A 22,612-nucleotide genomic window follows, 5' to 3' on the forward strand; every position below is an offset into this window, starting at 1 on the left:
GAGAGAAAGGATACAAAAATCTCTTGTAATTTACCAGCAATAGTCATGGGAAACATTACAGTAAATATTTTTCAAGTTTTTATTCTTTTGGAATAAAGACAGTGAACAGCTTTGTAATCTGCCTTTCATGTTAAAGGATTAGAATCACCTTCCCAGGTCTTTCAAAGCTGTCTCCATTACCATCTTTTTTTTTTAGTTTGTCAGCGTTAATTTTAATTAGTCTTAAAATTTAGTATTTTAATTAGCATTTATTTATGCATATTAAATGTATCTTAATTGTGAAAATAATATATGATGAAATAATTCAAACTGAATACAATAAAAAGTCTTCCCTGCCCAAACAGGGTCCCAACGATGTACTCCTGTGCTCAATGGCAACCACGGTTAAGTTTATTCTGCATTTTTCAGAGTCTACTCACATTCCAATACAGACACACACAAAGAGACAGAGAAAGCACAAGGTACACACATCCTTTTGCATACAACTGGGAAAATACTACATACATGGTACTGCAGCCTTCTTTAATATATCTTGAATATTATTCCTGGAGTACTACTGAGGTTACCAGGATACAGATGTATCCTCAGCTGCTTTCTTTCATTTTTCTCTCAATTCTGTGTTAAAATTTTTTATATAGCTTTTTTATAACATCTCCTACTGATGTAGAAGCACAGAAATTTTTAAAAAGTGCTGGGTGCTAAAATCAATGAGGACGTGCAGTAAAAATGACAACGCTCATCTATACATGACAATGAATAGATTTGAAATTCTATTCTAATATGTTATTACCATCATTTTTCCTTTTGGAGGGTAGCTGGAGGCTGCAGGAAAGAGCCCTGCAGCGGGCACGACTGGTGCCACTCTCATCTCGGGTGCAAGCTTTTCTTGGGAGAAAAGGCTTTCATTTTAGGGATAACTTCATAGAGTATCTCAACGAGAAGATTTTCACCTGAAGGCAAAGCAAGCATGTCTCTTAGACTTACCGATTCCACTCCTTAGAAAGAAGAGCCTGATTCCTTGACGATAAGCAGCAAATGTTCTCCAGATTCTCAATGTGTCTCTCCACTTTCTGAGTTACATCCCAGGGGAGTCTAGTTAAAAACCAGAATCCCTGTTTACCACCATGCATAGTGGTTAACAATACAGAACCAGGTTGCCTGGGTCCAAATCCCAGCCCCGACATGCACAAGCCGTGGGCCCTGTTAGGAGCTCAGCAAAGCCTTGAAAACCAAGTGCTGGAGATGGAAAAAGCCCGTGACCCTTCATGACCTTGTAGAGTAAGGGCCCTTCCTTCCCCACCCCACCAGGAAACTGCAGCCTGAATGCGTATGCCAAGCTCTTGAGATGTCTGCACAGGAGTTAGCATAGCCTACGCCTGGGCCTTCCGATCTGTCATGGGACTATTATGAGCATCAAAGGAGCTAATATATGCAAAGTGATCAGAATAATAGCCTGCACTAAGTAAATCTGAGCTAACATTGACAACATCTTGTAAGGTTAGAGCCCCCTTTCTGTCCATCTGGCCCAGGAACCGCCTCCTCCAGGCCACGCAGAACTAGGGTGATGGGAGGGCTTGGCTGTTGCCCCCCCAAACCCTGATACTGACCCCATCAAGGACACGCCCCAGACATCTGTTATTTTTATCACTAACCGGATATGGCTCTGCCTCCCAGGAATTCCCCTAAACTCTTGTTGAGTATTTTTTCAGCCTGAAACCCGCTTGTAGGAAGCAAGTTTGTTCTCCTCCTCTCGGTGAGACGTTCCCAGCACTTGGCTCACCCCGAGCAAGAGGTTACACGTGTTCAGAAGTCACCAGCGCGGTCCCCACCCGCGATGACTGGGCAGGAACGCACAAGGCCAGACAACTCCACGAGCTCGGGTCTCTCTGCTGACTCAGCCAAGGCGCAGCTCTGAGCCCGGGACAGAACTGTTCTCTTATCAGTGACTCTGGCACTTTCCAACCACAGTATCACACAGTTTCAGAACTCGTACCTGCCCCGGCTAGTTACATATTAATCACTTATCCAACAAAGCCTGCTCCTCTCAAAACCTACTCATTTTTCAGTGCTCAAGACCCCTTTGAGAATCTGATGAAAGCACTGATCCTCCACGGAAAAATGCAGCGACAGAAAGTTTAATATAAAATTAAAGGTGGTTAATGGATCCTCAAAGCCAATCTGAGGACCCCTGATATGAGCCATCACAAGTTTAAAATGATCTGTAACAATCCGAAAAACTTTATTACTTTCTTGCATTGATCACCAAGAAAACAGCTAAAAGCAGTTTTAAAAGCATCAGTATATGCACAGAAAGTTTCTGAAAGTACATACAAGAAGTTATTAATCGTGGCTGCAAAACGGGTTTGTGTTTTTTTTCCCCTCTGGATACACTTTTGCACTGTTTGCCCCCCCCCCTTTTTTAATCACGTGCATATACTTTTCTAAGTAACCAAAGAAGCTAATAAAAATTTATTCAATTTAAGAACTATACACAACCCACTGTTACTTCTATTCCTGGGGTGTGGGAAGGAAGAGGTGTCCAATGGAGAGCAGGTCACTAGGTCTCTGCAGCTAGCAGGGTGGAGCCCACACCAGCTGGGAGAAGGCAAACACTCACTCTGGGAGAGACCAGAAATGGGCCTTCCATAAATTGGGAAAGTTCCAAACTGGATGGGGGGAGTACTGTCCACATTTCATTAAATCTCAACACAGTGTGGTGCTGGAGGTCAGAGTTGGCCACAAGCTGCTGATGGCACTTAGCACACACTCGAACCCATGAGTCTCAGCTAGGCTGGACGTTAGAAAAATGTTCAAATTCTAGAACATGCTGGGGGAGGGAAGGAGGCTAAACAGCAGCCTACCATATCCCCTCTAGCTTCATTAAGAGTTGCTTTGCATTTAGTAGGTGCAAGTGTCTGAAGCTGCCTCTTCTGTAGGTGTGTAAGAGAGGGGAAGAGCCTGGTACCTGCAGGACTGTGGTGGGAACCACAAGAGGTCTTCACTAAAGCAGGTGGCTCTTACTGCAAGGCTCACAGTAGGTGCTCAGTGAGGGCTCTAATGCCTTCCACCCTCCCTTCCCTGGGTCACGAGCAGGGGAACTTGCTGGGTTTGATCGTTTCACATACCCTCCACATACAACCCAGCAATCCTACTCCTACGTATGCACCCAGGGGAAATGCAAACTTAGGTTCATACTAAAATCTGTACACTAATGTTTACAGCAGCTTTAACAATCCAAATGTCCTTCATCTGGTGAAGGGATAGATAAATTGGTACACTCATATAATGGAACAAGTGTATTACGCAACGTGAAAGAAGCCAGACTCGAAAGGCTTCCTACTCTATGACTCCGTTTATATGACATCCTGGAAAAGGTAAAACTATGCTTTACAGAAAACAGACCCGTGGCTGCTGGGGGCCAGGGGTGGGGAAGGGGTTAGCTCTAAAGGGGCAGCAGGAGGGAATGTAGGGGGGGGGGGGCTGATGGAAATGTTCTATAACCTGATTGTGGTTGTGGTGACACGGCTGTGTGTAACAAAACACACAGAAGTATGCATCAGGAGGGGTTTTCTAACTGCAGGTGAGATTCCTGCATTGGCTTCCACCGTGCTCACGGTTCAGCCTCCCCCATCTGCACGGAGGCCCAGATGCTCAAAGTTAAAATGGTAAATAGCAGTTAATATTCACAAAACTCTCTCCAGCTCACAGAAATGTACCTCAGAGCAATCCAGGAGGGATCTACAACAATCCTCTAAGGTTAAAAAACAACCACCACCACCATCGTCTCATGTTATAAAAACAGTGCTTGTTTATAAAATAAAATTTAGAAAATACAGATCAGCAGAGAGGAAATGAAAATCACCCATTATTTCCACCATCCATAACTACTGATAATATCCATGACAGTCTCCAAACTTTCTTTCTTGTGTGTTGTGTAAACAAGCATGCTTGTTTTTCTTCTACAAAAATGGGAACTAATTGCAATATGGTTTTGTGATCTAAGTTTTAAAACCGTAACATATAGTGGACAATTTTGAATATCATCAGTATTCATCTATTCCCTAATTTCTACTCCCTAATTGAAGAATATTCCGGTGTATTGGGGATATAACCAATCCCCTGTTCTGGACACATGGTTGCTTCCTAATTTTTTTGTTATTATAAAAAAAAACAGTGTTGAAACTAACTCCTTACACAATCATGAACTGTTTCCTGAGGATAAATATCCGGTATTTCTGAATTTTTAAAAGCTGTTGGCATGCATTGTTAGACTGCCCTGTCATTACACTCCCCCCTAAGCTTGTGAAAGCGCCCACTCACAAAATTAGCATTGTTTTCACAACTGTGTAATTTTAAAACTCTTCAAACATTTCACATGGGAAAGACCGTATTGTCTTAAGTAGCATTTCCTTTAATACAAGGAGTCTGAATACTGTTTCTTTTTTCTAGGTGCTTGTAGGCTACCAGCCTTTTTAAAAAAAAATCCCAAATCTCAACTAGGGCATCTAGCTTCTCCTAAGTGAGTCACAAAGCTCTTGAATGTGTTTAGAAAACCAAGTTCTTGTCTGTCATATGTTGTCAACACTGGCCCACTTTATTCTGTGATGTATCCAAGTTTTTAAATTTTAGGAGCCTGTTCTATTGATCATTTTCAATAATTTCTTTTATGATTTCACCTTTAAAAAGCCCCTTCCCCAAATTAGTTAACTTTTAAGCAGACACTACTTATCCATGTGATGAAGGTTATTTCTTGTCTGTGGCCTTTTCCCAAACCCTAGGCTCCAATCTAATCATGACAAAACATCAGGCAATTCCAAATTGAGGGATGTTCTACAAACTACCGACCAGCATTCTCCCAAACTCCCAACATTAAGAAATGCAAGGAAAGATCGAGAAACCATCCCAGAGACAGCTCTATAGAAACACGCTGGCTGGATGCAATGGGACTTTCTGGTGGGGATCCCAGAGTGTTAGAGTGACATTAGTGAGAACACCTGCTGAAAACCAAGTAAGCTCTGCAGTGCAGCTGGGAGCAATTTCTTAGCTGGGACAAATATGCCATGGTTAGGTAAGGTACGGATGTTGGTGGTGGTGGGGGGGGGGGCAGATAAAGGGGATATGGGAACTCCTGCAACTTTTTGGTAAATCTAAAATCATTTCATTTCAAAATAAAGAGGCTTTTTTCCTTTTTTTTTTTTTTCCTGAAGAGTTAGAACAGTGGACAGTCTAGACAGAAAGAAAAGAAAGGAAAGAAAGTTTGTGGCATTGGGGGTGGGGGGCTAGGAGGAAGGTGGCGGTGGAAAGGGGTCCTCCGGGCTCCTGCATTAGGTGGGGGAAGGCCTGGGGTCACAGGAGTGGGTCTGGAAAGGTCGAGACTCTAAAGCTCGGAAAGCTAAAGAGCTTAGCCAAGGCTTGACCCTGCAGGCAGCTGGGAAGCAGCAAAGACTTGAAGTGTGTGATATCAGGTGATTCGTTTGTTAATTTATTTGCTGGTTTCCTGGCTCCCCGCTGCCCCCAGCAAAAGTGTGAGCTCCAACAGGGCAGGGACCAGGTCCCTTTTGTTTCCCCTAAAGCCCAGAAGAGCAGCTGCCCTGGGAGAGACGGCAGTGAGTATGGCTGAATGAATAACTGAGTCTTGCTTCCAAAATGGCTTTTAAAAAGAAATCATATAGTGGAAACAATCCACAACCCAACTGTCCATCGACAGATGAACAGATAAGCAAAACGTCTGTTATGCATATGAGAGGACATTATTCAGCTGTAAAAAGGAATGAAGTTCCTTTATCCATGTCACAAACATGGATAAACCTTGAAAACATTATGCTAAGTGAAATAAGCCAGGCACGGAAGGACATATAACGTTGATTCCACTTTTATGAAATCCCTAGAAAAAGCAAAGTTATAGAGCCAGAAAGTAGATTAGAGGTTGCCAGGGGCTGGGGAGAAGGGGAATGGGGCGTCACTGCTTAATAGGTACAGTTTCTGTTTGGTCATGGATGGTGGTGATAGTAGCACATCATTGTGAATATAATTAATGCCACTGAATTGTATATTTTCAAATGGTTAAAATGCCAGATTTTATGTATTTATGTTGCCACAGTAGAAATTAACTTAAAAAAGGATAAATTGCATAAAAGGTTTTTCCAGCACCTCCCTTCACATCTAGTAGCAGCTGGTGTGAATTAAGTTCTTTTATACCTATATCCTTTGCATGGGCTGTTCCCCCTGCCTGGAGCACCCCCTCTTATGTGGAGCACGCCCTGCCTGGAGCACCCCCTGTCGCGAGCACTCTCTTCTGAGGCTGAACTTCTGCCCACCCTTCAGATTTCAATTTAGACTTCACTCTTTCTGAAAATCCTTCTCTGACTTTCCGAGGACCAGTTCCTTCTCCTCCCTCACGTCCCTGTGCTTTCTTATCCCTGAACAATTGTGCCTTGACTGCTTATTCAGGGGATGGCGCTCCATCCCGGGGCAGGAAGGGACTCTCCAGTCCATCGCTGGCTGCAGCTGGCATACAGTACAGACTCAGTACAGTACTGTCGAGAGCCAAAGAAACAGACGCCAAGAGACTCTTTCCCCACAAACGGTGGAATTTGTGTCTGTTGCCGCTAGAAAACAGCAATGTCCCATTACATAACTGCCACCCTCCAAACTGCAGTGAATGAAGCAGGAACATGTGGGGTCTCTTAATGCAGCTTAAGAGGTGGAGTCTGAGTGTTTTTCTTATTATCCTCTTCCCCCATCAAATATCAGCCAACCCAGCCCACACCCTAACAAACACAAATGATTGAAACACACTAGTGGTCAAAGAGAGGGAGGGTTAAGGGGTATGGGATGTATGAGTGTTTTTTTTTTTATTTATTTTTCTGGAGTGTTGCAAATGTTCTAAAAATGATCTTGGTGATGAATACACAACTATGTGATGATATAGTGAGTCACTGATTGTACACTATGGATGGACTGTATGTGTGTGAAGATGGCAATAAAAATATTAAACACACACACACACACAAATGGACCAGAAGGAGTGGGGAAGACGTAGCACAAGGGTAAGGCAGGGCAACATTTCGGGAAACGCTTGTGCCATCTTTCTCTCTTTCAACAGACCAGAAGTGAAGAAAAGAATGCAGCAAAAACTAAAACTCACCCACCGGCTTCTATATCTTGACTAGAGGAAATGGCAGAACGTTCTGGAGACAATCAGATGTTCAGACCGATCGTGGTCTTACGAAAAGGGAACTCGCCCACCACGGTGTGTCCTTGTCTTAGGTCTACCAGGATTTGCCGGCTCACCTAAAGCCCTCTTCCTCTACGACCTTTTAGGCTAAGTTCTGGGGACATTAGAAAGTAAAAAAAAAAAAAAGAAGAAAAAAGAAGTGCCAAAACAGGGTTCTGAACCCTGAGATCTGTCTTAAATGTTGGCAATGAACAAGTTAACACCTGTGTGCTGTGACAACATAAACAGGGCCACTTTGCACGCTAGTTACCGGCTTTATGACAAACTTTCATTCCCGGTACACACAGCAGGGTACTCCCCTGGGGACATGAGCTGTGCTATGAGCATGTGCTTTGAGCCCATCGCTCTGACACTGACTTTAGAGACTCATCTGGAGTGGTGACCAAAGCCCACATTTACAGTCCCTTGTCAATCCAGCACTATAGCCCATCCCCCACCCCCATCTCCTTGCAAAGGTCCTGGCTGTTCTGTGTTGTGGTCTCCGTGTCTTCCAAAAATCAAGGTGCACGGCCTAGCAATGGTCTCCAACTTCTGTTTTGTTTTATTCTCAGAGGGATGGAATTTTTTTTTAATAGTTTTTTTTTTATTAATTAAAAAAAGAATTAACAAAACAATTAGAAATCATTCCATTCTACATGTACAATCAGTAATTCTTGATAACATCACATAGTTGCATATTCATCATTTCTTAGTACATTTGCATCGATTTAGAAAAAGAAATAAAAAGACAACAGAATAAGAATTAAAACATTAATAGAAAGAAAAAAAAAAAACCCTATACCTCACATGCAGCTTCATTCAGTGTTTTAACATAATTGCATTACAATTGGGTAGTATTTTTTAAAGAGATCTTTTGCACTCCTATCATCTGGAACATTTGTGAGCACAGCTTCCTTCCTGCTGGCCCTGCCTCCCACAACTCAACTCTGCCTTTGGAAATCCCTGAGTTGCTTCTGGGACCCGTCCAAGGAATCCCAAATTTTCCAGGATCACAGCATAAAAACCAGTGTACCGCAGCCTTATTGCCCAAGGTTTCTAACACGCAGTCAGAAATATATTTTATCTGTGGTTGACTCACTGCACACCCACACTAAGATAACGGGAAGAAAAGTTTTACTGAAGAATACTTCTCACGAAAGGAGATAAGTTCCTTTTCTAGTCTGCTTTCTTCTTTTTCACTTAAAAAAAAAAAAGTCAGAGGAAAACCCATGTAACTGATTTAAAAACCCACGAACACATCACTGCCCACAGTTTCAAAACACTAGCCTATAGATTCTCCAAGATCACGTCCAGTCCTAACAGCCTACAGCACTGGCAAAGCTGGGATCCTGTTAGAGGATCCGAGACTCTGGGAGATCCTGTCCCTAACTCAGGTGGCCTTCCTGAATCACCTGACCAGGAAAGAAATTCTCCGCAACCCTTTGCATGGAAACATCTGCTCCCCAAGAGGCGGGGCTTCGCTATGAGCAAGCCAAATACTGACTTTTCTAGGGACCTACATTTGCCAGCTCAATGCCTAACCTCGGGGAGATATGGGGCAGGGGTGGGGTAGGGTGGGGCATTTGGTTGGGTTAAAGCCAACCCAGCAAAACCCTGCGAGAAATGAAGCCCTCTCCCTCCGTCTGCGAGAACTTTGGGTCACACCATCCCACCCAGATGTCTAACCTCTTTCCTTCCTAAGAACCTCAGCGAGGATCGATTTTTACTTCAGATTTTATAAATGCAGCCCTTTCCCAAACACTCATGGTGATGCAGAGAAATGGCTTCCTGGAGTCCCATGGGGCAAATAATAAATTTCTCATGTGCTCTGCAAAGCGTTGCAGGATTTTGGCCAAGAGAATGTCCCGACTGAGCCAGCGCTAATAGCTGGCCTCTCAAGGACCTGCTAGAGATCAGATGGTAGAAGCACGTGAGACCGACAGGTTAGAACCAGTGTAAAAAAAAATCGTCACGTGAGGATAGTACTTTAAGATGCAAACTGCAAAACCAGGATATAAAGAGCAAACAAGCCAACAGACACAAACCTGAAAAATGTGTCACGATACTAACAGTGGCTGCTGGCACTAACTATGATGCTTTCTTGCAATCTTTTCTATATTTTCCAAGTTTTCTACAATGAAAGTGAACTTTGTCATTTTGTAATCTGGGAAAGAAAACAGGTTTAAAAGCTTGTCAATCCAGCAGCATGTTATAATAAATCATGGTTAAGGGAGCACCAATAAATGCACTCACGAGTTTACTTCCTGATGTCAATGCCAGCTCGAACAGAGAAAATGATTTGAAAATGTTAAGGCACAGATCTTGATATGCACCCCTGTCTTTCAGGGCCCTCGGCATTTAATACGACTGGGCGAGTCACTGTGGGTGCTCCGAAAATCTCCAGCAGTGTGGAAAGAAAGGGGCTCTCCATGTGGGAGGTGCCTGCCCACCTCTCCCTACCCCACCCCACCCCAAGAATTGTCCTGAACAGCATTCAAGACAGAATTGGGAATCTTGGGTTCTAGTTGAGGTTCTGATCTCAGGCAGGTCCTTTCTTTCCCTGGGCCTCGGTTTTCCCATCTGTAAAATAAGCAGAGGGGTTGTGCTGGTGGCTAAAGTCCTTTCTGGCTCCAGTATGCAAAGATCCAACACAAACAGCACTCAGCACTCAGGGCTGCCGGATCTGATGAATGCAGGGCAAGAGGGAGTGAGGAGAGTTGAGACTTTTCAGCCCAAGTAAACAGCTCTGGGTGGAAAGTGAGGACCAACCAGAGGCCCAGGGAATCAGCCTAAGGCCACACTGAGGGGGACGTGCTTAGCAAAGACACATGGAGAGCTACCTCTGGCCACTGTCTCGGGGCTGTCTGGGGAGGGAAGGACAGTCTGGCCTGAAGCAAGGAAACCACCAAAGAGTGATCTGTTTCTTTGGGGACCAAGAGTTCCCAAGAAGTGTGCGTGTGTGTGTATGGGGGGTGGGGGGGTGGCCACTGGACCAAGGGCTCAATGCAGAAGGGAGGTAACACACAGCCAGCTGGGCAGCGTCACCAGCCCAGGGCACCTGTGCAGGACGCAGAGGAGCAAGACTCCAGGAAGTGGCCAGAAAGACTGAAATGTTAAGAAACTACCAAATCTGGATTAAACCAGAGACTAAAGTCAGGCTTTGACACGACGGCCAGGCCTCCTGGGATAAGGCAGAGGATCCTACACAAGAAGACAAGGGGGCTGGGTTCCAGTCCCAGTCCTGCAGCTGACGGGCTACGTGTCCTTGAGCAAGTCCCTTTCCCTCTCTGAATTTCATCTGTCAAATGAGAGTGGAGGCTCTGATGACCCAAATGTCCCCTCTACCTGGGGCATCCTAGGTGCCGAGGCTGTGGGTGTCTCACCTCCGAGCGGAGGGAGGACGATGCTACCACCATCAGGTCCAAGAAAGAATCCCCCCAGCTTCAGAGCAGAGACAACAGAAGTGAAAGCAAAAGCCAGTGGCCAGAAGTAGATCCTTTGCCATGTCCCCAGCGGGTAGACATCTGAGCTTCTGGAACTTTCCCAGCACCTGGGAGAAAACACCTCAATCCTTCGAATCCTACGCTTAATTTAGAGCTGGGGGGAGAAAAGGTAAGAGCCACAGCTCCTTTCACTCCGGGCCCCTTTTAGCCCAAGAGTTAGGAGGTGTTTACCAAGAGCCCTTCAGAGGGAGGAGAGAACATTTACTAGAACAGTGACCTGGTAAAACAGGAATCCAAACAGGGGCAGGCTGCCCAGTGCAGACATCTGCCTCCAGCTCTGCCATCCCGCACACACATAGAGAAGCCCCCAGGCCCTGTGAAGTCTGGAACCAAAAGACACAGCTTGGGGGTGGGGTGGGGGAACGGATCCTGCCAAAGTCCAGCTCTTGCCACCTCTCCTGGTGGGAGAGGGCCAGCAGTCTGGCCCTCTCGCAGAATCCACAGACTCTGCCCTCAGCCGGCAGCTATCTATTAATCTTCTACCTCTTATAAGGGCTCCACTCCACAATGCAGCCCCTTTTTTTCATCCCCACCCTCCCCACAACCAGAAGGCCAGTCTTCTTTCCCCCAGCAGCTTTCTCCAGGCTCCCTGCAACTCCCATGCAGTTAGAATTGTCCTTCGAATGTGTAAATCAGATCTTGGATGGAACGCGTGTCTTTCTTTGCATTTTTTTGTTCAGTGATCTACACTGAAGGTGAGGGCACTCAACATTTGTCAAATGGTTCCCAGATGGCTACACAATAAAATCCCACCTGTTCTCAGCAGGGGGCTTCAAAGACCTGACCCCCAGTGACCTAGTCCAGCACGTTCCTGACTCTCCAGTCCCCCCGACCTTGCCCACCCTCCCACACCCCACTACCTCTACTCTCCAGACCCAGCACACCCATGCACCTTTCTACCCTGGCGCATTTGCTTATGTTGTTCCATCTGCCCAGACATCTTTCCCCACCTCCCTCCCCTGGGTTGGAGTCAACTCATTTGTTTGATACTCTGATATTTTCTTAGCAGAACTTCCTGGCTTGCCTCACCCTGAGTTATTTTATGTCCTCTCTTCTCCCCTAAGCCCTGTAACATAACTTGCCACCGAGCACTTGCTTTGTGCTGGACGTGAATGCCTCACCCCACCCTGGGAGGTGCTCATTCCACTTTTCAGATGAAGACACCGAGGTTCAGAGAGGCAAAGTAACAGCCCGCGATCAGTCACCCCGTCTGCAAGTAGGGAGACCTGCCCTCAGATCCAGGCAGCCTGACCGTACGATGGGCAACTCTGTGACACTTATCACTTGTTTCCTCTGACTACCCTACCAGGCTGGGGGCTCCCTGAGGGTCCTGAATCCTAAAGCACTAACACGGTGGGGACAGAGGTAGCCCCTGACGAGGGAACCTCCCTTCCCAGATTCACCTCCTGCCTCCTCCCCTTTCTCTCTCTTCTCCCTTTTCTCCCACTTTGGGGGGCACCTCTGGCAAGTAGGGGAGGAAGAAGTTTTGAGGAGAAGGTCTCCCTTCCATTCTATTTGGCCCCAGCCATTTAGGTCAGGATCCTCATGTGAAAAGCCTCCTAAGTGTGAAGGCCAAGGGAAGGGGCCCACGGCAGACCTTTCTCCCGTCCTAGAGAAGCCTTCCTCCAGGGGGCCCATTCAAAACGAAAGCCAACGGCTAGCCCAACAGGGCAGTCCCGCCTGCCCACCTCCTCGCCTCGGAGGCCGCTCCACAAGCCTGTACTGTTCACGGAACCGTGCACCCCACTCCTCCGGGGCACCCCATGCCTCGGGTCCCAGCCAGCCTGGAGCACCCGTGCTGCTAGGCGGGATCCCGCCCAGGCCAAACGCAGGCAGCCCCAGCCCCAGCGCCGCGCAGAAGCGCCAAGTGCCCGGACGGCGCCGGGAAACCCGCGTGCAGGTTTCCCGACCGCTGGCTGGGAAAGCTTTGGGAAGCTGTCATTCCCACTTCACAGAAGACACCGAGACTTCGATGGGGCCCGAGTCCCACCACACATTGCTCACGCTCGATTCCTCACCTTTGGCTTCTAGGACATGAAAGAAAAGAAAAAGACACTGACTCCCTAAGCGGCCTCGATTTCCAGAAAAGGCGTCTGGGTTGGCGGCTGGGTGAGCTCACGCGGGCAGTACCCGGATGGCTTCCTGAGACCTCCCGGGAAGTTCTGCTCAGGAGCCCGGGTACCTTCCGCCCCTTTGTCGAGGCCAATGGTTCGAATCCCGCGGAGGGCTGGCACCCGTCCCCACCAACCCTGTCCCCGCCAACACCTTCCCCCAGCCCAGGCCGGCTGGCCCGCTGGGACGCCGGGGAGGCGAGGCGTGCCGCACCCCGGGGCGCGGCTCCAGCGGGCGCCGGCACGGAGTCCTCCAGGTGGCAGATCCCGGGCAGGAGGCTCTTAGATGGACGGACGGACAGGCCGGGACCGCCCTCGGCCCCCTTCCTGGGCCCCAGCCGGGAACCGACAGAGACTCGGCGGGCGCGGTGGAGCGGGAGGCACCGCGGCGCAGACTCACCCGGACGCCGAACGGTCGGGATCCGTCTCGGGCGGGGGGGTCCGGGGTTGGGGGCTCCGCGACCCCCGGCCCTCCCGGGCTGCCTCCCGGGGCAGGGGGCCGAGGGCTTCCGGGCCGAGGGAGCGCGGTGGCGGCGAGGGCGCACAGCCCGCTCGGGGGCCGGGAGGCGGACGCAGGGAGCGCGGCCTCGGAGCGCGGGCGTGCGGGTAGCGCCGGAGGGAGGGACGCGGCAGGCGGAGGGCGGCGCCGGCCCCGAGCGGCCTCCAGCCCCGCGAGGCGCCGCCCACCAGTCGACCCTCCCTCCCTGCCCCCCACCCCCCACCCCGAGGCCCGGGCACCCCACCCCAGCTGCGAAGAGCCGGCAGCCGATGCCTGGCGTCCTCCGAGAAGTACACCGAGCCTGCCCCCAGGCCCAGCCCCAGCCCCACCCCCACCCGCACTCAGAGTTGGATAAGAAGGGGGAAGGGGAGGGCGATCCCTGACACCCACCTCCCCACAGGAGCCGCGGAATTGGGCAGGAAAGGATGGAGGGGCGAGAGTGTCTCGGGCTGGGAGTCCGGGTTTTTACGGCTTTAAGTAGAGCAGGAGACCCCCTCCGTCCCTGCCCAGGCAGGGGGGGCAGAGGCACAGCCCCGCGGGTCGGCCGCTGCGCCTTTACCTGGCGGCGCTCTCACCTGGCCGCCCAGCTCACCTGGCCGCCCAGCTCACCGGCAGCTCTCCACCTCCTACTCCCCGCCGCCTCCCTCTCCACCCTCGGGCGGGCTCGGGGCGCCGGCAGCCGCCCGCACTGCCCAGGGCTGGCGCCCCGCGAGTAACTGATGGGCGGAGGGAAGGGAGGAGGAAACGAGGGTTTAAAAAGCAGGTCAGCTCACACCCGGGTTCGGGCTCCCCAGCCCCTCCCGGGCCCCGGGGCTGCCCTTAGGGACGCGCTTCTGGGTGCGGGACAGGGTGGATTCGGTGCCTCCAGGCCGGGTGCTCGCGCCCGCGCCCAGGATGGGGGTGCCCTGCCCGGAACCCCCCCTCCCCCCGTGGGGGCCCATTCCGAGCCCTGCTGAGAACTTTCCCAGCGAAGCACCCGCGGGCGTTCTCCCCGGTGAGCTGCGACCCGAGCCCAGGCTCCCGGGAGGGTGGATGCGAGCCCGGCGCCGCTCACCTGCGGCCCTGCCTCCGCTGCCTCCCTGGAGATTTGCCCGGGAACCCCGCGGCTCCGGCGCCAGGACTAGGGTGGGCGGATTCAAAACAGCGAGGGAGGCGCGCTCGCCTCCCTCTGAGATTGTTTTGAACTCCAGGCGAGGTCAGGCCGGGGTTCCCTTTCCAGGCTCTCGGTGAGTGACCAGCCCTTTGAAGTTCAAACCTAAGAGAAGCCCATCCACAGCTGGCCGCGGGCCAGAGGAGTGAGCCGAGGCCGGAAGGCGCCCCCTACCGGGAGTCCTACGCATCCAGGGCGGAAATAGACCACCTGGGGGTAAAAGGAGGACAGGTTCACTGCCAAACCGCCCACTCCACGCAAACACACGGTCTCCACGTGTGTATACCTCCAGAGTTGTCACACGCAACTCTTTTTTTCCACTGTTGCTTCTTAGCTCCCGTTGTTACCAGTTAAAGAGGACCCCGGTGTCCAGAGAAAGCAACTTTGGAGCTGTCTTGTGATTTGGAAAGTATTCAGGAAACAGAGTAAGGAGTCTCCATAACTATAATAACCACCATTCCTCACATCCTTAGTATGCATGCCCCCTGCATCTTCTTATTTAATCCTCAATTTAATCCTCACGACAGCCCGGAGGCACTTAATAGTAATCCCCACTGGACCCAAGAGAAAGCTGGGGCTTACAGAGGTGGGCTCATCACACAGCTGGGAAGTGTCTGAGGTTGGAACCAAGCTGGCCCGCTGCAGAGCCTCTGCTTACCTGTCCGTGCATGCTCTCTACCTGGAAAGAAGATTCCCCTGCCTTCTGGTCTGCCATTCATGAAGAGAACACAAGTCCAGCCCTCTCACCCTGGGCCCACTGCACAGTGGTGTAATTCTCACGTCTGCCTCCCACTCTCCTTGAGGATAAGCATTCACGCCTGCTGTTCTCAGGAACCCCGTTATTCTGCACCCTACACCCAGTGCCCTGTGCTGCTTAATAAATATTTGTTGGATGAATGAAAGCCCCAAATAATAACACATTATTTTAGCAAACAAGGAGAATGCTTTTTGTGAGCAGGTACCTGTCATAAGACGCTCCCATTTTAAGAGCTGTGGGTATCCACGCCAAAGTTGAGATAATGAATTTGAGATCCTTTCCAGACTCCAAGGAGTGACAGGAAGCAGTGAAGTAGCTCTCAGATAAGACCAAGAATCTGGTTTTGTTTCAGCTGCAAGACCCATTCTGGGGAGGCCTGGATTGGGGGTGATGCGTACAGACCGCGGCTGCAGCTCCTACCTGGAGGCAAAGAGCCTCAGTACTTTTCCACGCTAGGATCCACCCCCCAGACCCACCCCATTCCGCAGCAAATGCAACTGGGCAGGGCCTATCTCAGAAAATCATCTTCAAAATGTTCCTTTTAAGCAGGCTTACCCTGGCTAACCTAGGGAGAGGCTGGAGAAACTCTCAGCTGAAGCTGAGCCCAGGCAAAACCCAGAAGTTGGGAAAGAAAGTAGCTTTCTCCTTGTCATCCTCTCCTTTACAGCTCTCATTCTCTACATGGTTAGTTTTTCTGAAGCTTCGCAGGTTCTTTATGCCCCTTTCAAGAGCCTGACTTAAGTTAACTGTCAATTTATGCTACTAGTGTCAGCTGACAAGGGCCTGAGATGTGACCCTGGGGAAAAGACCCAAAGAAATGAATCTTGATTGGTGAAGTTTCTGTTACAAGTTACCATAACAGGTAGTGAGGAAGATGACAAGTTACCATTTGCTGAGCTGTAGGTTTCTAAGTGCTCTGACTACACTGGATCACTTGATCCTCACAACAGCTCTAGAAGAAAGTTAGTATTTCAGTTTTTCAGGTGAAGCTGGTAAGACTCAGAGAAGTTATATGTCTGGGTCTGCTAGCAAGTGGTAGAACCAGGGTTTGAATTGGGGTGTGGTTGAGCTAAAACCCTTGCTCTTAACCTCTATGCTAGGAGCCCCCATTAGTTGGGGAAATAATGCCCCCTCGAATGGATCTATACCCAACTTTGTAGGACCTGTGAGTGCTACATTACATGGCAAAAGGGACTTTGCAGATGTGATCACATTAAGAATCTTGAGATGGGGAGAGTGTTTTAAGTTAGCCAGGTGGGCCTGATGTAATTATGAGTGTTCTTTGAAGAAGGAGGCAGAAGGGTCGGAGTCAAAGAAGGAGATGTGACCGTGGAAGCAGAAGTTGGAATGATGCAATTGTTGGAAAGGGGCAGTGAGCCAAGAAATGCAGGCAGCCCATAGTAGCTCGAAAAGGCAAGGAATGAATTCTGCCCTATCCCGCCCAGAAGGAATGTAGCTCTGCTGGCACCTTGATTCTAGCCTCGTTAGGCTTCTGGCCTCTAAAACTGTAAAATAATAAATTTATGTTGCTTTCAGCAGCTATGTTTGTTACAGGAGCAACAGGAAACTAAAATACTCTACAAACTCAGTCATGTGGGCAGATGTTTATTTCACCTGACCTTTCAACTGACAGTCCCTATAAGGCCCTTCTTACAAGAAGTGCCATGATGCAGCTTGGAGAGGAAGCAGGATTTAATCAGATTTGTCTTTGGTTCCAGAACCCTCTGCCATTTCTGAGCTGTATGATCTTGGGCAGAAACTGAGCCTCAGTTTCCTCATCTGTAAAAAACAGTGACAATAATGCTTTGCAGGACCAAGATGATTAAGTGAGCCAGAAGGTAACAAAGTGCCTTGTAAGTGGTCCAGTGTCAGCTGGACATGAGTTGTTGGGGGCATTAACCTGTCCAGTTCTGAAAGTCTGGATACTAAGAGGCAAGGATTTATATTTTTATTCAGACTGATTGAGAGGGTAACTATTTAAAAATATTAATTACACTGGCCCTGACCAGTAACTGGACCCCAGGCTGGCATTCTACTAATTTTCCAGGCATGCAAGTACCAGTGAAGCTGGAAAATCTACTTATAGGAAATGTCATCATACTGAACTCACTCACACATGTGCTCAAGAACACTATGTTCTGGGAACTTCACTGCTGATTATTTGTGATGGTGAAAAATTACTACCTAAGCACCAACCAATAGGAGATATGTTAGCTAAATTATGGTGCAATACTATGCGGGAATACTATGCAGTCACGAAAAAGAATGGGGTAGAGTTCTGTGATATGGAAGAATGTCCAAGATGTGTCATTAATTGAGAAAAGGAAGAGATTCACATTATGATACCATACCAGTGGTTTTTAAAAAAGATGTAGATACATAGATGTTTGACTATGCATAGAAGTATATGGAAGGAATCAAACCAATCAGTAATAATTGCCCTGAGAAATTCAGAAGAAGTATGTGTGTGTGTGCGCACGTGAATGTGTGCCAGGGGGAGGTAATTTTTTTAGGTATGCGTGTATTAATTTAATAATAAAAAACTAAAAAAACAAAACAAAACAAAAGTTGTCTAGGAACTGCCTATCTTGCCCACCAGGAGCTCATCCTCCAAGCACGTGCCACCGTGTCTTCCTTTGCTTGCCATGCTCATTCCCCCCTTCCCTTGCATGGTTCTGAGCAGGTGAACCCCCTCTTCCTACCTGCTCATTTCTCAATGCACGAGGAGCTGAGCAATGTCTCCACTGTATGACTCTTGCCAAAGTCAACAGGAAATCACACATGTGTCCATGTAACCTGGCCTTTGTCTGGAATAGCTCAGATTAGTCACCGGGAAGGGACGGCTGGCTCTTGGATGCAGGTTCTCGGCTGTGACGAACTGGCCTAACTCTTCTGAAAGTTGAATCAGGTCTGCAAGGCAGAGAAATTGTGCACATATGATGCATAACCAAATGCGACCATTAATTTTGCTTTCCTGAAAAAATGCTAATTCAAGAAATACGTCTCTACCTGAGTTACTGATGAAGTGGACCTGTGTCCACAGGTCAGGCAGCCCAGGATGGAGCTAGTGGGGTCTTTAAGATATTAGGGTACAGGTTCTTGAGACTGTTCAGAGAATCAGCAATTGTACCACCTTAGCACCCCCCCCCCCCTCCATGGTGCCCCATCCCCTAGAACCTTCTCTCTAGGCCTCCTCATGTCTGCAGCTCATCGAGTCATTTCCTAACTGGTCTCCTGCTCCCAAACTCTCCCCCTTCAATCCATTCTCCATGCTGCAGAGTTGACAACGTGAAATGTCCTCTGCATCGAGTCCAGGCTCCTTAACAAGGACATGCAATGTCTTCATCATTGCGGGCTGGGGAGTTAGGGTGCTCTCTGCCTCGTTACTCATCACCCCCTTACATTCCATACCCTGCCCCCTTCTCTTCCTGTGACTCTCCATGTCATCAGTGTCCACACCTTTCCCAGAAGCTCCCTGTAAACTTCCCTGATATCTCCTTGGCTGAAACTGGATCACGAGCCTATTCCAGAACCCATCACTGGACCTCTAAGAATGGTGTGGACCCTCAGAGTTCCCCCAGAGTCACTGAGGGCCAGGCAGACCCCTGGACCAAACAGAAGCTCTGCCAACAGGGAGGAGCGGCCAAGGGCTGTTGGGAGCCCCCGGACTGTCACCCCAGGCAGGCACCCTGGGCTATGGGGAGGCCACCATGTCTGGCCACGTGCACACCTAAGCAGGGAAGCCAGCTGCAGACAGAGCAGGAGACAGAAGCTGGCTGGTTTGCTGCCAACCTTCCGGTTCACAGTTCTGAGCAGTATTCCTGTGTTTTTCCAATGAATTTCCTTTTCTGCTTAAACTAGTCTGATGAATTTCCGTTTCTTACCACAAAAGGACCCTAAAAGTGTCCCTTTGAAGCTTTGGAAAGCAACCAAGAAGAAGCGCCGGAGCCCAGGCATGGAAGTCCTGATCCCCTCCTACTTAACCAACTGCACTATATAAACCACTGCAGCAGCAAGAGGGCCTTGCTTAACTAGAATTCCAAGGAAAAATCAAAAGCAAAATGGGAAAAGTAAATGGCGACAACAAGAATAAGAGTGGACGACATCCGTACGGTGCAGGCAATGGGCCAGGTGCTATGCTATGTCCTGTACAAGTGTTTACTCATCTAATCATCATCATAACCACATCAACAAGGTACTAAACTGCACACCTGTTCCTCCCTCCCCCACCTCCCTCCTTTTCCAGAAGAGGAAACAGAGGTGCAGAGAGGTTAAGCCACTTGACCAGGGGCGCTCAGATGCTGAAAGGCGGGTTCTGGATGTGGACCTCACCTGGTAAATGTAATTGGTACGTTCCATAGCAATGCAAGGTGTTACTAATAGGATGGTATATGGGAATCCCATATTTTATGCTTGATTTTTCTGTAACCCACAACTTCCGCCTGGAGTCTGGCTTCCACCTGGCTCTCATGTAACTGACGCTTGTGAGGTCCTTAAAATGGGATTCCTTAACCCACGTCTGGAGGATGGGAATAAACCTGGGGCCAGAGATTCGGCTTCCCCTGGCTGAGAGGGGCCAAGGGAGGGCACGACGGCCTCTTCCCCACCTGCCGAGATGCTGGTCACCCACTCACTTTGCACAGCTGCCAGAGTGGGATACCATTTGGAAATGCTGATGAAAGTATTTTCCTCCTTTTGCTCTTTCCAGACAGTGGCTTTTCCTGTCTAGGGGAAGTCAGATTCAGCAGAGAAGCAGAGACCATGCTTTTGAGTTTCAAGGGCCTGCGCTTTGGGGTTGTGAGAGCCTAGGCTTCAAGTTCTCCAAGTGGCTGCCCCAGAAGACTCTGGGCATAAACTTTATGGCAGTAACAAAAGGTTTGAGAGGCTGAGCAAGACTAAGGGTCATTTCCCCTGCCCCACTTGAGATCAAGTTTCTTTGGGCTGGGGGTCCAGGCAGGCAGGCAGGCAAGGAGAGGAGAGGGGTAGATATTCTCAGATGCAGCCAAAGCAGAGGCCTTTGGGTGGCTTCATGAGTGAGTGTGGTTTAGGAGCAATCCCAGGAGAATCCCCACTCCTGACCCAGAATGGTGCAGAGAGGAGTGGCCACGTGGAGTGATTGGCAGATGGGGCTATGGTTGCCTAGCAGAGATTTTCCAGGCCCTGCATGGGTCAGGGACCAGCCAGTGTCTCCCATGGGTCCAAGAGGAGGGCAGAAGAAGCTGAGAGGAGAGAGAGAGAGAGAGAGAAGCTGGGCACAGACGGGGGTCTCAGGCTATCTAGGAGGATAACATTTACAATCTGGAAGACAGAAGTAAGGCCATCTCAGCAGGTGCCAGAGAAGACCAGACTCTGCTCCTTGTCCAGGCCTTGGCACTTTGTGAACCCCACAACTACAAATGCAGATAAAACCTAGGGTGAGAGGTAGGAAGACCCAGAAAAATTATGATTAAGTTTCATCTACCCAGCAGAATGAGGACTTGAAATAGACCTTAAAACTAGCTTCTGCTTTTTGTTTTTATTGGAGAAGCTGTGGGTTATAGAACAATCAAGCTTGAAATATGGGATTCCCATATACCACCCCATTATTAACATCTTGCATTGGTATGGAACATTTATTACCATTGTTGAAAGCATATTTTTGTAATCGTTAAATTAACTGTAGTCCATGGTTGAACTTAGGGTTCACTGTGTTGTGTAGTTCCATGGATTTTTTTTTTTTTAATTTTAATTCTGGCAACATATACGCCACCTAATATTTAAACTTTTAGTAACAGTCAAATATATGATTCAGTGCTGTTGATTACATTTACAATTTGTGATACCATCACCACCATCCATTACCAAAACTTTTCCATCATCCCAAATAGAAAGTGTGTTGGTTTTAAGCCTTACCTGGCTATTCCTTACCCCACCCCCATCTCCTGATAGCCCATAATCTAGATTATGATTCTACAACCTTGCTTATTCTGATTATTTCATATCAGTGAGATCAGATAGTATTTGTCCTTTTGTGTCTGGCTTCTTTCACTCATGATGGTGTCTTCAAAGTTCATCCCTGATGTTGCATGTTTCAGAACATTCATCCTTTTTCATGACTAAATAATATCCCGTTTGTGATATTGAATATATACCACATTTTGTTTATCGAATCATTGGTTGATGGACACTTGGGTTGCTTCCAACTTTTGGTGATTGTGAATCATGCCATTATGAACATTGGTGTGCAAATATCTGATTGAGTCCCTGCTTTCAATTCTTTGGGATATATACCTAGAAGTTGGATTGCCAGGTCAGATGGTTATTCTAAACTTAACTTTTTAAACTTAACCTGGAGATCGGCAGCAAGATGGCGGCTTAGCAATGTGCGCGTTTTAGTTTGTCCTCCAGAACAACTACTAAATAACCAGAAACAGTACAGAACAGCTCCTGGAGCCATGATAGTGACCGGACACACAGCGTACCCCAGTCTGGACCAGCTGGACCAACTGCGAGTCTCCGGAACCGTGAGTTCCCCAAGCCGCGGCGGCTGGTGCCCAGCGCCCCTCCCCCACAGGCGGCTTCTCGGAGGGAAAGGAAATAGACTCTAACAGTAGCAGGGACTGAGTCCAACCAAACACCAATTGTGGCATTAATAAACAAATTCTGACTACTAAAAATAGGCCCCCAGCTCAGGCGAAACTGGTCAAGGCAGAGGTCGCTTATGGGGCTAACTGAAAAAGAGGAAAGGGGACAAAACAAATTTTTGTGGCTGTTTCCACGGAGGCTTGGCTGCCTCTGGATTCAGTGGTGGGACTACTCAGGCTGCAATTGCCCCAGGAATAGGCAGAAACAGACTGCTTTCAGGGCTATCTCCCACGTGTGCCTTCCCTAGGGGAGGGGTGAAGCCCAATTTAGGTGGAATCCCTCTCTCAAGGAATTCAGACCCCAGGGCTTGGCAATTTGAAGCCATTAAAACCAGCCTACAACCTCTCCTGTGTCTCCACCACGCCCCCAGCAGGGAGAGCCTTCCAAAGTTAAAGGAGCCACAACATCTTTGGCTGGTGGGACCCGCAGACAGACAAGCGCCACATACTGGACAGGATAAGAAAAACAGAGCCCAGAGACTTCACAGGAAAGTCTTTCAACCTGCTGGGTCTCACCCTCAGGGAAAACTGACGCAGGTGACTCCTTCCCCCTGATAGGAGGCCAGTTTAGTCCAGGAAAACCCGGCTGGAGTCTGTAATACCTATGTAGACCCTCCTAAGGGTGGGGAGGGAAAAGGCACCTTACAAGCAGGGCAAGAAACAAGAAAACAAGAACTGAAAATTACCCTTTGTTAAACAAAACTTAAGCTAGAGGCCCAGAAAAAGCTGAACTGAAGGTCGAAGAACAGATAG

The 22,612-nt window shown here is 48.8% G+C and overlaps 2 protein-coding genes across 11 annotated transcripts in view; one reads left to right on the plus strand and one right to left on the minus strand.

Annotated features, from left to right (window-relative positions):
• The window catches only part of TMEM51 (transmembrane protein 51), a 72,053-nt gene that overhangs the window by 38,683 nt on the left and 10,758 nt on the right, over nt 1-22,612 (minus strand). The window contains exons 1-2 of one of the 10 annotated variants that reach the window (XM_077151220.1): nt 14,384-14,606; nt 985-1,092 (exon numbers count right to left, since the gene is read on the minus strand). The exons of 1 other annotated variant lie outside the window; for it this stretch is intronic. The gene's annotated coding sequence lies outside the window, so the exon portion shown is untranslated. Of the gene's footprint in view, nt 1-984; nt 1,093-12,737; nt 13,026-13,230; nt 13,411-13,904; nt 14,035-14,383; nt 14,607-17,938; nt 20,361-22,612 lie in introns of those variants that run through there. 8 more of the 10 variants (XM_077151217.1, XM_077151216.1, XM_077151219.1 and 5 more) reach the window with 8 other exon arrangements.
• Nucleotides 1-22,612, plus strand: part of LOC143658606 (uncharacterized) — a 31,932-nt gene that overhangs the window by 7,394 nt on the left and 1,926 nt on the right. The window contains exons 4-5 of the mRNA XM_077130720.1: nt 12,552-13,244; nt 14,814-14,904. Coding sequence (XP_076986835.1) covers nt 12,552-13,244; nt 14,814-14,904 — 784 coding nt within the window. The remainder of the gene's footprint in view (nt 1-12,551; nt 13,245-14,813; nt 14,905-22,612) is intronic.

The sequence above is a fragment of the Tamandua tetradactyla genome, chromosome 2 (assembly GCF_023851605.1).
Source record: "Tamandua tetradactyla isolate mTamTet1 chromosome 2, mTamTet1.pri, whole genome shotgun sequence".
In the NCBI taxonomy this organism is placed as follows: Eukaryota; Metazoa; Chordata; class Mammalia; order Pilosa; family Myrmecophagidae; genus Tamandua; species Tamandua tetradactyla.